At 40.2% G+C, this 16469-nt stretch overlaps 1 protein-coding gene across 1 annotated transcript in view; it reads left to right on the top strand.

Moving 5' to 3' along the window:
• MAPK1 (mitogen-activated protein kinase 1) overlaps positions 1-16469 on the top strand; it is a 119954-nt gene that overhangs the window by 81930 nt on the left and 21555 nt on the right. The window contains 3 exon segments of the mRNA NM_001110800.1: positions 6495-6611; positions 13384-13498; positions 13797-13928. Coding sequence (NP_001104270.1) covers positions 6495-6611; positions 13384-13498; positions 13797-13928 — 364 coding nt within the window.

Below are 16469 nucleotides of genomic sequence, written 5' to 3'. Positions count from 1 at the left end.
AGAGTGGGGCATATAGATCAATGAAATAAAATTGTGAGTTAATAAATAAACCTGTATGTTTATGATAACTGATTTTTGGTGTGAGTGCCAAGGTCATTCTTTTCAACGAATGATCAAAGTGCTGGGACAACTGGATATATGCTCATACCATATATAAAAATTAACACAAAACAAATCAAAGACCTAAGAAAAATATTTTATAAGAGTTTATTTATTGAAAGAGACAGAATGTATATAGAGTGAGCATGAGAAGGGGCAGAAGGGGAGGGAGACAGACAAGCAGACTCCCTGCTGAGTGTAGAGCAGGAGCCAGTTACCAGCCAATCCCAGGACCTCATGACCTGAGCTAAAGTTGGATGCTTAACTGTGCCACCCAGGTGCCCCTAAATACGTAAATTTAAGAGCTAAACTAGAATAGACTTGGAAAACATAGGAGTGAATCTTAGCAATCTGTGTTAGGTGGATCCTATTAGACATGACACTGCATTAGGCAGATCCTATTAGACGTGACACCAAAAACACAAGCAACAAAAAGAAAAGAAATTGGATTTCATCTAGATTAGGAATCTGTTACAAACTAAACCATCAAGAAAGTGAAAAGAAAAAAAAAAGTGAAAAGACAACCCACAAAATGAGAGAAAAAATATTTGTAAATCCTGTAACTGATAAGAAACATATTAGAACATATGAAAAACTCTTGAAACTCAACAACAAAAGATAAATAGCCCAGCTTAATATTGGGCAAAGGATCTGAATGGACATTTCTGTAAAGAAGTTATGCAGACAGCCAATAAATACATAAAAAAATGCTTGGTATCATAAGTCAGGGAAATGCAAGTCAAAACTACAATGAGATACCACTTTATACACACTATGATGGTATAATCAGATAATATGTATTGGTGAGGATTCCACCTCTTGGTGTATACCTAAGTAAAATGAGAATGTGTTCACATAAAAACTAGCATACAAATATCTAAAGTAGCATAACAGTCCAAAAGTGGAAACAATTTGAATGTATTTGACTATGAATAAATAAAATGTGGTAGATCCATACAATGGAATAGAAGGGAATGGATGTAACTTGCTACAATGTTACATTGTAACATTGGCAAATCTTAGAAAATTATTCTGTAAGTGAAAGAAGCCAGTCACAAAAGATTACATATTGTGTGGTTCTGTTTACATGAAGTGTCTAGAATATACAAATCTGTAGCAACAGAAAATGGATTAAAAAAAATCCTAGGGATTGTGGAGGAAATGAGGAGACTGCTAATAGATACAAGATTTCTTCTTGTGGTTACAAAAATCCTTTAAAATTAGGAGGTGGTAACAGTTGTGTACCTTGTGAGTATAACACCAAAACCATTGAATTGTATACCTTATGTGGATGAATTGTATGGTATATGTCTCAAAGTTATTTAAAAAGGACATTTAGGTATATAGCAATGATCATTTCTTGGATTGCAGTTTAACAGCCATTCCTGTGAGAAGCCCATAAAAATATACCTGGCAAGGGAGAGGGAGGAGTGTATGCCCTTGCAATCTCCAAACCAATAGGTCAGAAGTCTGATAAATGATAGATGATTGTAATAATATATACTATGACTGAGATACTGAAAAGAATAATGTACAAATGCAAAGGAGAAAGGTGGGTTAGTTCTAGCTGGGGCTTTAAGCAGCATCAGGAAGCAGGTGGTGTCCATGCTGGTCCTCTAAAGACAGGTAGGCTTTCGGTGAGGGAGTGACTGTGTTGGGCACAGGGTATCATAGTAGACAAAAGGAACAACAGAAAGAAAGGTAAGAAGTTAAAGGATTAGTGCATAAACACTGAGGCCCACTTTTTGTGGCTGCAGCTTTGGGAGTAATTGGAAGTCGTTGTCACTAAAGTTGGAGGTAGGTCATGGAGAATCTTCTGGAACTATATAAAAAAAAAACAAAACCAAAAAAAAACGGTGAGTTCTGTTTCCAGGTGGTCACTCAGCTTACTCACTATCATTTAGTGTTTAAAACAGGGTGACCAACATCCTGTGAGATGTGGTAAAAGGTAGGTATCTTCTTACATTACACACAGGTTAGACTCTGTCACCTCTTGGGATCCTACAGAGTTAGATTCATGTCTTACATGAGGGTGTAAACAGATCCTGTCCCACCAATCTGCAACTAAAAGCCAGGGAGGCACAAAACGAATATAACTGCTTGTAGGAATGGCCACACTTCATTGGCTCTTCATGATTTTCTGGAAAAATTAGGTATTTTTGTGTCTCCTAATTTTTTTCTATTTTCTCTTCTTTTTACCATAACTCTGTTATGACAGATTGCTTTTTGTTTTTAGAGAGACATTATCTTTTTTTTTTTTTTTTTTTTTAAGATTTTATTTATTCAGAGAGAGAGAGAGAGGCAGAGACACAGGCAGAGGGAGAAGCAGGCTCCATGCAGGGAGCCTGACAAGGGACTTGATCCCAGGTCTCTGGGATCACTCCCTGGACTGAAGAAAGCGATAAACTGCTGAGCCACCCGGGCTGCCCGATTGGAGAGACATTATCAATCAGTATTTCCAGTATGTAATATTTTGGGGGAAAGTTGACTCTTAACTTTTGTTTGAAAATGCTCATCCTTAAGAAGAAAACAAATAGAACCAGGCTACTTTGTTGTCTATTCTCTGTTTCTGGGCTTGTCTTTACCTAGGGCCATTTTATTCTTACTCACCAAAATTTACACCCACGTTGATATTTGATATATCTGTGTTGTTGGCCATCTGCACAATCCAAGTATTGTTTTCAAAACTCAGTATAACAGACTCAGAAACACAATAGGATAATTTAGATATTTACAGCAGTACAATTCACCCACATTTTGAAATATACATATGGGGCATGCTTCATTCAATGGGCATATAAATATTGAGAGAATCTCATTGTAAAGATGAGTATGGTATGTCATCCCTGATTTGTCATGGTGAACATGTCCGAAAGGCAGGTCAGGGTATAGTGGCAGTTCAGGTGTATATATGATGGTTGAGAGAGCACCAGTGGGGAAAAGGGTCTTTCCCTGCTTGCCCTCTGAAGTCACTGTATATCTATCACGTCTTCACTGCTTGGGGGTGACCATGATACCTGTACCACAGGCCTTTGTGCCTGGAAAATTGTAGCCTGTGATCTTACCTCTTATTATTTAGGGTTTTTTTGAATTTTCAAGTAGACAGTCCTGTCATTTCTTTCTTTTTCCATTGGCTTCTGTGTTACTGAACTATTTCTTAGTCTTGAGCCCTTGGGATATCAGCTGTTATTAGTATTTTAAACTGTTAACTTTTTGACTCTCATACTAGTCAGGGTCAGCACCAGTAAGATTTCTCTCGTTTCATTAAACATGCTTTGCACTTGTTATCTGAAGCTCTGAGACAAGTAGATGTTGACCTCTTAGAACCCTTCTGGGAGCTGAGCCCCTCTTGGAGACTCCCATTTTATTTCTCAGGGCCATAGAAACACAAGAGTTACAGATCCTATTTGGAGATTCTGCTAGCATATTTCTAGTGGAACTAGTGGAACTACCAGGGAAATGAGGTCTCTAGCAGTTTGTGTCCTTAATGTTTGCTAGACAGCCCACAGAAATCCCAGTTGGAGTCCCAAGGGTGCTAGGATCACAGTGGTTATGGTTTTCAGTGTGCCTGGGAAAGAAGACTGGAAAATGGGAAATGAAACCAGTCTTTGGGGTTTCCTTTGTTTAATGAAAATCTGAGTTTACACAGGCTGTAAAATAGCCAGGTAGGAGTGCTGGAGGTCATTTTATGTTTCTTGTACCATATCCTGCTTGTCCACAATGGACAATGCCATAAAAGTTTAGCTAGCCTTCAGTGTTGTAATGTTACTGTTTTGTATGTTTTTAATCATAGGAGCTTTTCATTGATAACCGTGAATAGAGTGGTAAAATCTTTTAGAAGTCAGAACTCTACATCTCCCTCTTTATTTTTAAAATTGTAACCAATGACTTTTTGAGAACCTGCTGGTTCTATGTCCTTTGCTAGATGTGGTAGATACAAATATAAAACATGGTACACCAACTCAGTATTTTGAAAATTGATCACTATAAAAGAAAGGGATGAAATGTCTTTCCTATCTTTCCATTAGGATTTGTGCATCAGGATAAACAGCTCCAGTTGATGAACAATGGCTCTTAATCTTTTTAGAATGCCAGCTAATAAATGCGAACAAATAATAAAACTAGAAAAAACCACCATTTGCAACTTCAATGAAATATGTGGTTTACAGCATAGAATCCACGGATCCTCTGCTCTCTTCACTCAGACTCTCAGACCCTAGGTGGGCTGCCACTGCCTCCCCATGAATTTTCGCTTCACCTCACACATAGACTACGTCTACGTCCTGCTCTGGAGCTCCCTCTTACCTCCACTTGGGTGTCTCATACCCCCATGGGCTGCTGCAGTTCTCCCAATCCCACAGAGATCCTTATGTCATATGATCTCCCTCTTAAGGGCCTTTTTTTGTTTGTTTTTTGTTTTTTCTTCTTAAGGGCCTTTGGACTAGATTTCTCATAGGGAGGGGAAGAGGAAGAGCAATTTCACATTTAGTTTTAATCTTAAGGAAATAGATGTATTGCAGAATTCAGTATGATAGGTTATGTCATCTTTCCTAGCAAAGGAAAACTAGGAATTCCAGTTTTTAATTTTTCCTTCCTCAGTATTGCCACTTTTGAAAGCTGTAATTTTACTAACGATTTTTTTAAAATTTTTATTTATTTATGATAGTCACAGAGAGAGTGAGAGAGAGAGAGAGGCAGAGACACAGGCAGAGGGAGAAGCAGGCTCCATGCACCGGGAGCCCGACGTGGGATTCGATCCCGGGTCTCCAGGATCACGCCCTGGGCCAAAGGCAGGCGCCAAACCGCTGCGCCACCCAGGGATCCCCGATTTTTTTTTTTTTTAACGATTATTTAAAGTAAGGTTTTAATCCCGGTAATTCTATACTCTGATTTTTTTTTTTTTTTTGGAGATTTTATTTATTCATGAGAGAGACACAGAGAGAGGCAGAGACATAGAGAGAGAAGCAGGCTCCTTGTGACTCAATCCCAGGACCCTAGGATCATGTCCCGAGCCGAAGGCAGATGCTCAACCACTGAGCCACTCAGGTGTCCTTCACTTTTATTTTTTAAGATTATCAATAATTTAAAAAAAAAGATTATCAATAATTCAGATATTGTAAAAAGTGGTCAGTACCAGGGTCTGTGCCAATTAATCCACCCCAGTTGTGCTTCCTATAAACATGTAAAGTAAGGCATTTGTTCACCAAACGTCAAGTGCCCACCATGTGTGTCACACATAGGAATAACAAGTCAATCAAGTGTTGCCTTTTTTAGGGACTTGATACTCTTTTAGCTGGGGAGATGGGCATATGGACAGCTAACTATCATGGATTGTGGGATGTACTTTAATAAGCGTCTAACAAAGTATTAGAGGAGTTTAGAAAAGTAAGCAATCAGGCAGCCCTGGTGGCGCAGCGGTTTGGCGCCGCCTGCAGCCTGGCTGTGATCCTGGAGACCGTGGATTGAGTCCCACGTCGGGCTTCCTGTAGGGAGCCTGCTTCTCCCTCTGCCTGTGTCTCTGAATGAATAATAAACAAAATCTTTAAATTAAAGAAAAGAAAGAAAAGTGAGCAACCAGTTCTTGGGGGATATTGTTGATTGCTGGGATACCTCTCAGAAGGGGTAACTTTCAAGCTGGGTTTAGGGTAAAGGAATGGTATGGCTAGGGCACTCAGTGGAGAGGTCATTGTATAGTTAGGTTATAAAAGCAGGTGTAGTCTGGAGTCAGTAAGAATAGATGTGGGCAGAGAAGGTAGTGGGAGACATGAGATCGGGAAGGTAGCTTGGTGGCAGCATGTGGTCTTGAAGGACACTGAGCCACCCAGGCGTCCCTCCAGATATTTATTGAAAAAAAAAAAATTAGCCTGGGTGGCTCAGCGGTTTAGCACCGCCTTCAGTTCAGGGCATGATCCTGGAGACCCAGGATCGAGTCCCACATCAGGCTCTCTGCATGGAGCCCTGCTTCTCGCTCTGCCTATGTCTCTGTCTTTCTCTCTGTGTGTGTCTCTCTACGAATAAATAAATAAAATCTTTTTTTAAAAAATCTACATTTGAGCAGACTTACATAGTTTAAACCCATGTTCTTCAAGAGTCAACTGTGTATTATATTTAAATTTTATATGTGTTGGAGTAGCACCAAAGTATGGATAGCCAGCAGGCACTTCTATGAGTCAGCAAAAATTAGAGTCTGGATATTTACCTTAAAAAATTTCATCTTTAGTATATGAAACCTCTTCTAAGGCTTTGGGAATAGATTGCATGGAAGGGAAGGAAGTGGGAAGAATCTTTGGAGGTACCTGCATTTATGAATCTGGTGGAAGGAGGACAGGAAGTAAGTCTGAGGTACTAATTTCATTACAGTCTCTGAGGTGTCCCTTTTTTTTTTTCTCTTCTAGATCTGTGACTTTGGCTTGGCCCGTGTTGCAGATCCGGATCATGATCACACAGGGTTCCTGACGGAGTATGTAGCCACACGTTGGTACAGGGCTCCAGAAATTATGTTGAATTCCAAGGTAAGGTTTGCATAAAAAGAAAACCAAGAAGCAAAAGAACTGTGGCTCTGTGTTGCTAAGTCTCCCTCTCAGTAAGTCTGTGTCTACCTAGGTTGAGGCTTGGCCTGTGTGGCCAGAACCATGCTTAATCTCCAGCATGAACCTTCCAGGCCCTGGGTTTTGGCCTCTTTACCTCCACTGCAGTAATGGTGATGTGTTGTAGAATTGGGGGGTATGCCTGTCTGGTCACTGTTAAAACAAATGGTCTGTGTCCTGGCTGTTGGTTCGCTCTTCTGAAGTCTTTCTTACGGCAGCTTTTACAATCTCTGCTGCCACAGCTGAGTACAGGCTGGGCTTGTTATAGGTTATCCCAAGTGCATATTTTTCTGAAGGTGGGCCAGGACTATTCTATAAAGGTCAGATTTATCTGATAATGAAGAATGTCTCTTCAGCAAAATTGTACTGTAGTTTGAAGAAAACATAGGTGTGGAAAGAACAGGAACTACTATGGGTTCTTTCAAAATTATGTGGTGGTCCTGCTTCCAAATGCACCTCTGCATCTGAAAGTGTCTATGGAGAGTGCATACAGGTGGAAGACAATCATTTCTAACAATATCTGTGCCTTGGTTATAAGAAATGATTGAATAAATTTATAAAGGCAAGAAAAAGTGAAGTATGACATCTTTGTTAGGTTTATGAGCCAGGTGGCACACATTGAGGGCTGCTGTGGAGATTGAGATTCAGTATTTTGGGGGCACCTGGGTGACTCAGTTGGTAAAAGTATCTGCCTTCACCTCAGGTCATGATCCCAGGTCAAGAGCCTGCAGTGGACTCCCTGCTCAGTGGGGAGCCTGCTTCTTCCTCTGCCTCTGCTCCTATGCCTACTTGTGCTCGCTCTCTCTCTCTCTCTCTGCCAAATAAATAAATATATTTTTTTAAAGAAAAGTACACAAGGATTTTTTTTTAAGATTTTTTATTTATTCATGAGAGAGACAGACACACACACACACACACACACACACACACACGCACACAGGCAGACTTCAGGCAGGGAGCCCGACGTGGGACTGGATCCTGGGCCTCCAGAATCACGCCTTGAGCTGAAGGCAGCGCTAAACCACTGAGCCACCTGGGCTGCCTTATTTATTTATTTATTTATTTATTTATTTATTTATTTATTTATTTATTTATTTATTCTTCTTCTTTTTCTTTTTTAAGATTATTTATTTATTCATAGAGACACACACAGAGAGAGAGAGAGAGAGGCAGAGACACAGGCAGAGGGAGAAGCAGGCTCCATGCAGAGAGCCTGACGTGGGACTCGATCCAGGGTCTCCAGGATCACGCCCTAGGCTGCAGGCAGCGCTAAACCGCTGCGCCACCTGGGCTGCCCTATTTTTTTTTTTTTTTTTTTTAAGAGAGATTCAGTATTTTTTTTTCTTTCCAAAGTTTATTTTGGACAAACTAGTTGAAGTCAGTTTGTTTTTTTTTTGTTTTGTTTTGTTTTGTTTTGTTTTAAGATTTTATTCATTCATGAGAGACAGGCAGAGACACAGGCAGAAGGAGAAGCAGGCACCATGCGGGGCGACCAATGCGAGACTCGATCCCAGGACTCCAGGACCATGCCCTGGGTGGAAGGCAGGCATTTAACCTCTGAGCCACGCAGTCGTCCCGAAGTCAGTTTTTTTAATATATCATTTGCAAATAGTATATAAGTGAAGTATCAAATTTGAAAAAGCATGAACTCCACATACTTCTATAATATCTCAAAAAAAATTTTTTTTTTTTAATTTTTATTTCTTTGTGATTGTCACAGAGAGAGAGAGAGAATGAGGCAGAGACACAGGCAGAGGGAGAAGCAGGCTCCATGCACCGGGAGCCCGACGTGGGATTCGATCCCGGGTCTCCAGGATCGCGCCCTGGGCCAAAGGCAGGCGCCAAACCGCTGCGCCACCCAGGGATCCCTCAAAAAATTTTTTTTAGATTTTATTTATGTATTCATGAGAGAGGCAGAGACACAGGCAGAGGGAGAAGCAGGCTTCCTGCGAGGAACCTGATGTGGGACTCGATCCTGAGAATCTGGGATCATGCTGAACTGAAGGCAGACGCTCCACCGCTGAGCTACCCGGGCATCCCTAATATCTCAAAATTTGCACTTAATTCCATCTGTTGGTTTGCCAAGTACCCCCAATACCAAGTGGACAAGGAGAAACTGAAGAGGCAGCATGGTCCAGATTGGTAGAAGCAGTTTTAGCACATAAATTTTTTTACATCTTTTTTTTAAGATTTATTTATTATTCATGAGAGATACACAGAGAGAGACAGAGACACAGGCAGAAGGAGAAGCAGGCTCCCTCCAGGGAGCCCGATGTGGGACTCAATCCAGGATCCGAGCTGAAGGCAGGCGCCCAACTGCTGAGCCACCCGGGTGGCCCTTTTTACATATTTTAATACATACTTATTACAAAGCTTGTCTTGGGCAACCGCAAAGTCAGTCAATTTCTGTATTCACCTGCCAGACCTTAAAAGTATACATAGAGGCCTTAACTGGGCTCAGTCACATATACTGTCCAGATGGCCTCCAAAATACCTATTCTTTCTAGGCTACATCCTTGAAAATGGCTCCCATTGTGGAAGCAGTGGTCAGACTGTATGTTCAAGGACAGGGGAGTGGGTAAGGAGCTTCCTGTTGCCTGGGTCCAGCTCCAGGGTCACATCTTCTTCAGCGCCATCTACTGTTAATGTAATGTGAAGATATATGAAGAAAAGCAATAAAACTGGCATTGGGCCTTGTGTCTCAGATCTAGGAACCAGAAATTGACCTAAGAAGCTTTAAGGGAATCCATTAGCCCATGAGCTTCACTCTCTTTCTTCATCCTTTATAAATAGAAAAGCTTGAGATGAACACTAAGTTATTTTATGAGGAAGTGGAATTTGTTTAAAGCAGTTAGTTAAAAAAAAAAAAAAGCAGTTAGTTATTCTAGATAAACATTTGTTTAGTTTAGTTATAAAAGTAAAATTCCATTAAAATAAATTTCATTATAAAGAAGGATGTAGTGTAACAGATGTTTCAAAGAAGAAAATGCCATGTTGATTCTCATAATTCTGTATTACACATAGTCCCAAATAGCAGGTTCTTTCTTTGGACTGGCCATGTGACAGCCATTCCAAACCAGAAGAATTTGCGTGTGTGCGTGGTGCTGGTGGTTGTAACGGAGAGCTGGCAGTGGGCTTTTTACCCTGGTGCCTTTGTGGCCCTGCAGCCTCCAATACAGTTTGAGGCGACTCCACTGTCTTCACCTTCTGGGGGGAAGTAACCCAAAAGGATGGCCTCTGTGTTTTATAAGATGCCCAGTGCCTCCTGCTTGTAAAGTTAACTGATGAAAACTGAATGGGAAATTCGTTTATTTACAGCACCTCTAGCCTGAGAATGTTACTCCTAGCACCGTATTAATTTTTTTCTTATTAATTTAGAACATTTTCAAACCTATAGAAAAATTGAGAGTACAGTGAACACCCATACACTCCTTCCCTAGTTTGTTTTTTTTTTTTTTTTTTTTTTCCTTCCCTAGGTTTAACAAGCTATTAACATCTTACTACTCCTTCAGTGGCTATCTCTGCCTCCCTCCCTGCCTCCTCCTCTCTTCCCTTTGGCCAAACCTTCTGACACTTCACCAACATAAAATACCACTTTACTCCTAGACCCTTGGGGCCATACTGATACTCATTAAAGGCAGAGGGGTGTTCTTTCCCCACACCTGTAGTACCCTTAGCGCATTGAGACAGTAAGCATTAATTCAGTGACAACCTAGTTATCCCGCCCAGAAGTTCTTTACAGCTGTTTGTTTTATTTTCAGTCTGTGATCTAATCACGTTTCATGCATTGTGCTCAGTCTAGAACAGTCCTCCCGCCCTTCCTGTCTTCTTCATGACATTGAATGCTTTGCAGAGTACAGATCAGTTCCTTATGATTAGGTTTAGGTCACAATCTTCTGGCAGGAACCCCATGGATTCTTAGAACCACATATATGGAGCAGCTTCTGTTTCTCAGCAGTTTAAACCCTCAATGACCCCTTGCCCCTATCACTTATATTGGGAATTTTCCAAATGTATTCATTCTACATTAATTCGCTGCTATTCTGTGAAGAGCTTCCTTTTTTTTCTCTTTTCTCTTCCTGTCTCCCACCTTTGTTTGTTTGTTTAAGATTTAGTCGTTTTAGGGGCAGCCCTGGTGGTGCAGCAGGTTTAGCGCCGCCTGCAGCCTGGGGTGTGATCCTGGAGACCCAGGGATTGAGTCCCACGTCGGGCTTCCTGCTTGGTGCCTGCTTCTCCCTCTGCCTGTTGTGTCTCTGCCTCTCTCTCACTCTCTCTGAATGAATAAATAAATAAATCTTTAAAAAAAAAAAAAGATTTAGTCGTTTTAGAAAGAGTACACAAGCTGGGTGTGGGGAGAGGGAGAGAGGAAGCAGACTCCCTGCTGAGTGGGGAGCTCAGTGCAAGGCTTGATCATGACCTGAGCCAAAACCAGGAGTCCATCTGAGCCACCCAGGTACCCATCCCAGCTTTAAACAAACAAACAAACAAAAAAACATTTATTACGGACTCATGAAATATGTGCTGTCCATTATCATCTTTATACTCATATCCCCATTTTGGCAGGCTAGCATGCTGTATTTGTAACATTTTATTTTCATAGAATTTTCAGCTTGCAGGAAAAGTGGGAAATTTAATACTGATCCAACGTCTAATGCATCATTTATATTCAGATTTTAAGTATTGTCCCAATAATCTTTATAGCTTTTCTCTCCCTGCTCCAGGCTCGCACAGGAATTATCTGAAATAATTCCTCGGCCTTTCTTGACCTTGATCCTTTTGAAGGGTACAGGTGGCTGTTTTGTAGAATGCACCTCAATTTTGTGTCATGTGTTCTGGGCATGAGTACCACAAAACAATGTTTTATTCTCAGTATGCTGTCAAGAGGTATAGCTGGTTTATGTCTGTATTGGTGAACAACATGTTGATACTTTGGTTAAATGGTGTCCTTTGATTCTCTGCCATGTAATGGTGATCATTATGGTTAATTATGGTAATAATTGTTATTAGGTGAGTAGGAATTTGTGAGGAAGTACTTTAAGATTGTGTAAGTTAGGGATCCCGGGGTGGCGCAGCGGTTTAGCACCTCCCTTTGGCCCAGGGCGCGATCCTGGAGACCCGGGATCGAATCCCACGTCGGGCTCCCGGTGCATGGAGCCTGCTTCTCCCTCTGCCTATGTCTCTGCCTCTCTCTCTGTGTGACTATCATAAATAAATAAAAATTAAAAAAAAGATTGTGTAAGTTATCTTCTTCATTATACTTTCAACCACTACTTTTTACCATGCATTGATGATTTTGTACCTCTATCATTCCTTCTTTGTTTTAGTTCTCTCCACTTAATTAACTCCTGGTTATCTTATTCAGTGGCTTCAGTTCCATAGCTACCATTCTGTATTTGATGTTGACATTGTCCCAGACTTTCTAATAGGAGCCACTTTGACATGTCCCCACTAATGTTGAGCGCTACTTTACTTTTTGGCACTAGATGCTCATAGTACTTTTCCCTGTCCCAGACTTGGAGCAGCCATTTCTCCAGGGAGCCCTGGTTCCTTTTAGTTATTTTGTGTGTGTGTTTTAAATGTCCCTCTTTATTTAGTTTTGGCTCAAAACAAAAGTTATTTTGGATTACAAGAATTTTGGGAATAATTATCTTGAAATTAAACCCCATTTTATCATAGTTGCAGATCTGATCATTCTGTGTTTGATTTTCAGAATTTTTTTTACTATGTTTCTCTAAACTTTAATATTTGGCTGAATTTTTTTCCTCTATTCGTATTATCACTATTACTATTTATCACCTAACATTTTCCATAAAATTCAACTTAACTTACCCTCCTTGGAGAGCTATCTTTTTTTACACTGTTGTATGATTTAGATAATTATTCCAAGTCTTTTCACAGAAGTCCTTTAAAAGAAAAAAATCATACCTGAAAATTGAATAGAAATAAAAGATAGGAAATATGGATTGGTAAACTGTAATGGAGCCAGCACACCCTGGGCACTGTGTATCATTGTCCCGTGTACCCCCACCCCCAAGATCAAGGGTTTTCAGCCTGATCTTTTTGGAAATGATTTGCAAAATGGGCAAAGATATTCTGGAAGTATAGCAGTGCTGCTTCTTTTGAGTTGGTTCCACGTTTTCAAAATGAATAAGTGGGCCACAGATGTCCTAAAGCAAGGGATGTTATTGCTTTTTCCATCTTCAGCTTATAAGGATTCTTTCTCTCAAATCATTTGAGAAAAGGAATGAGGTATACTTCGGAAATTCTCATTTAATAATAAGTGAGTAAACTTTTTTTAAAAAGATTTTATTTATTCATGAGAAACACAGAGAGGAGAGAGAGAGGCAGAGATACAGGCAGAGGGAGAAGCAGGCTCCATGCAGGGAGCCTGACGTGGGACTTGATCCCAGGTCTCCAGGATCACGCCTTGGGCTGAAGGCAGCGCTAAACCGCTGAGCTACCTGGACTACCCATATCAGTCAACCTTGAAAAGAGAAATAAAATCAAGTAATCTTGGTTGTCCAACAACTTATAAGAAAGCCAAATTATTTATTCTGCGCACAGTCTTATTTCTGACTTATAGAGCCAATGGAGAAGGTAAAATTGCTATCAGCCATGTACCTGTCATGTAGGGCGATCTCACTGTGTTCTGTAACATTATATATCATTCTGAATCTCTTCTCCCTTCCCACTACAGGGCTATACCAAGTCCATTGATATTTGGTCTGTAGGCTGCATTCTGGCAGAGATGCTGTCCAACAGGCCCATCTTCCCGGGGAAGCATTATCTCGACCAGCTGAACCACATTTTGGGTAAGGTTACCAAACATTGTAGAGGCTAGATTTACTTAGTTCACCTGCCACAGTTTATGTTAAGAGTCACTTCATGAAACTAAGAGTAGTTTTGACAACTCTTTAACCTCTTAACCTATGAGTTTGTAATCTTGCTTGATTCGAAATGTTAAGGATCCTGTAAAAACTTGTTAAGAAAGGTAAGCATGGGGAGATGGTGAGAAAACAGCTATTAGGGTCCATTGTGCCCTGAAGCCAATAGTGTGTGGTCAGTCTACCTGGGTCTGGATAATTAACAGCTAATTATTTTATCTGATAGGTATTCTTGGATCCCCATCACAGGAAGACCTGAACTGTATAATAAATTTAAAAGCTAGAAACTACTTGCTTTCTCTTCCACACAAAAATAAGGTGCCATGGAACAGGCTGTTCCCAAATGCTGACTCGAAAGGTAAATGTTATTTTATTGATAATTTTTCTTAGATTTAGCTGTTTATTTGCTTGTGTGTTTTACTGGTTAAATTGTTAGGTCACTAGCTTGAAAAGTTAGCCTGTTGGATAATGCCTTATTTAGTGGTCACTCTGTTTTCTCCTCTTTCATTTTTCAAACAGTGGCATAGGGTATGGGAATCTAGGAATGACTGTATAGTTTTCCACTTTATAGTTTCTTTGCTTTTTTATTTATTTGTTTTTTAAAGATTTTATTTATTTGAGAGAGAGTGCCCACATGAGTCAGGGGTAGGGTGGGGAAGGGCAGAGAGAGAGGGAGAAGCAGGCTCTCCGCTAAGCAGGGAGCCTGACACAGGGCTTGATCCCAGGACCCCAGGATCATGATCTAAGCCGTAGGCACACACTTAGCCAACTAAGCCACCTGGGCACCCCATTGCTTTTCATTTTTTAAATTTGTTTTTATTTTTAAATTATTTTTTTTAAGTTCCAGTTTTTCAGGAGGAGCCTGTATCTGTTTACATTGTTCAAAGACAGATACTTCTTTTTATTTTTTATTTTTTCAAGATTTTATTTTATTCATGAGAGACGCAGAGGAAGAAGCAGGCTCCCTGCATGGAGCCTGATGTGGGACTCAATCCCAGGACACCAGTATCACAACCTGAGCCGAAGGCAGATGCTCAACCACTGAGCCACCCAGGCGCGCCCCGTATTTTATTATTTTTTTAAGACTTTTTTTAATTTATATATTTGAGAGAGAGTGTGTGCGCACATGAGCAGGGAAAGGAACAAAGGGAGGGAAAGCATATTCACATTGAGCATGGAGCCTGATGTGGGGCTCAGTTCCACAACTCTGACTGAGATCATGACCTGAGCTGAAATCAAGAGTCAAGACACTTAAACAACTGAGCCACCCAGGCATCCCTTATTTTATTCTTCCTTTTTTTTTTTTTTCAAGTATGCATGCGCAAGCCTTCCCCCCCCGGCCCCCACCCCGTGTGGAGTGAGAACTTAGAATCTCGAGATCACGGGTCACATGCTTTACCCACTGAGCCAGCCAGGCACCCCTCTTTGCTCCCTTTCAAAAAAGTTTTGTTATGTTTTTTTTAATTGTACTTGACATACAATAATAAATTAGTTTCAGGTATACAGCATAGTTATTCCATAATTACATACATTATGAAATGCTCACCACGATAAAAGCATTACAATATTGACTATATTTCCTATACCATGCTTTTTGTCCCTGTGACGCACTTACTTTAGAACTGGAAGTTTGTACCTCTTAATCCTCTTCACCTACTTTTTAACTTGGATTAAGTTCACATTTTTAGGATTCAGAAAGTTTGGGAGCCTGCAACATAAATTACACTATTTTCATCTTGTTATTGCATAATTTATCAGGTCATGTTTTTTTGAAGAATAACTTATGGAGAGTAAAATTCATCCTTTTTAATTGTGTGGTCTTTGACTTTTAACAAATGTATATAGTCACATAACTGCCACCAAAATCAAGATATGGATTATTTTCATCACCCCAAAAGTTGCTCCTTGTACCCATTTCTCTTCCTTAGTCCCTGGCAATCCCTGATCTCATTTCTTTGTTTATAGTTTTGCCTTTTCCAGAATGTTATAGAAATTGTTTTTTTTTGGGGTTTTTTTTGTGTGTGTGTGTTATAGAAATTGTAATTAATTAGGCAGTATGTAGCCTCTTAGGTCTGGATTCTTCCACTCAGTGTAATGCATTTGGGAGTTACCAATATTTCTTTTTTCCTTTCTTTATTTCTTGAGAGAAGGCACATATGTGTGCATGTGTGCAGGACAGGGAGGGGCAGAGGGAAAGGGAAAAAGAATCTTTTTGGGGGGCGGGGAGAATCTTAAGCACACTCCACACTGGGCTCGATCTCATGACCCTGAGATCATGACCTGAGCCAAAATCAAGAGTTGGATGCTTAACCAACTGAGCCACCCAGGTGCCCCAAGATATGTCAACATTATTGCTTGTATCAGTCTCTTGAACAGATGGTACCAGGAGATCTCTATATGTCACCCCTCCCCCCAATAAAAACCTAAAAATGGAATATAGCCTAAAGCTATTAAACTTCAGGAAGACAGAACAAAATCTTTATGACCCTAGGTTGGACAAAGATTTCATAGATAAAATAGCAGGAGCATTCATCCATAAAAGAAAGATGATAGATTTCATTTTACCCTTTTATATTTTAAGTTAACTTTAATTTTAAGTTAAGTTATCCTTTATGCCTATTTAGCATGTATCTGTTAAATATATTAGGTGGTTGTGCTTTTTGTTTTCTCATAGGTGGCTGTTTTTAAAAACTTTATTACAGAATTGTGGTAGGCAGAGTAATGACCACATCCCCAAAGATGTCCACATCCTAATCCCCAGGATCTGTGAATATATTAGGTGACATGGCAAAGAGGAATTAAGGTTGCTTATCATCTGATTTTAAGAAGGTGGAGATTGTTGTGCACTATCTCAGTGGGCCCAGTATAATCACAAGGGTCCTTAAAAGTGGAAGAAGAA

The sequence above is a fragment of the Canis lupus genome, chromosome 26 (genome assembly GCF_011100685.1).
Source record: "Canis lupus familiaris isolate Mischka breed German Shepherd chromosome 26, alternate assembly UU_Cfam_GSD_1.0, whole genome shotgun sequence".
NCBI classification, from domain to species: Eukaryota; Metazoa; Chordata; class Mammalia; order Carnivora; family Canidae; genus Canis; species Canis lupus.
This window is presented reverse-complemented; position numbering and strand designations above follow the sequence as displayed.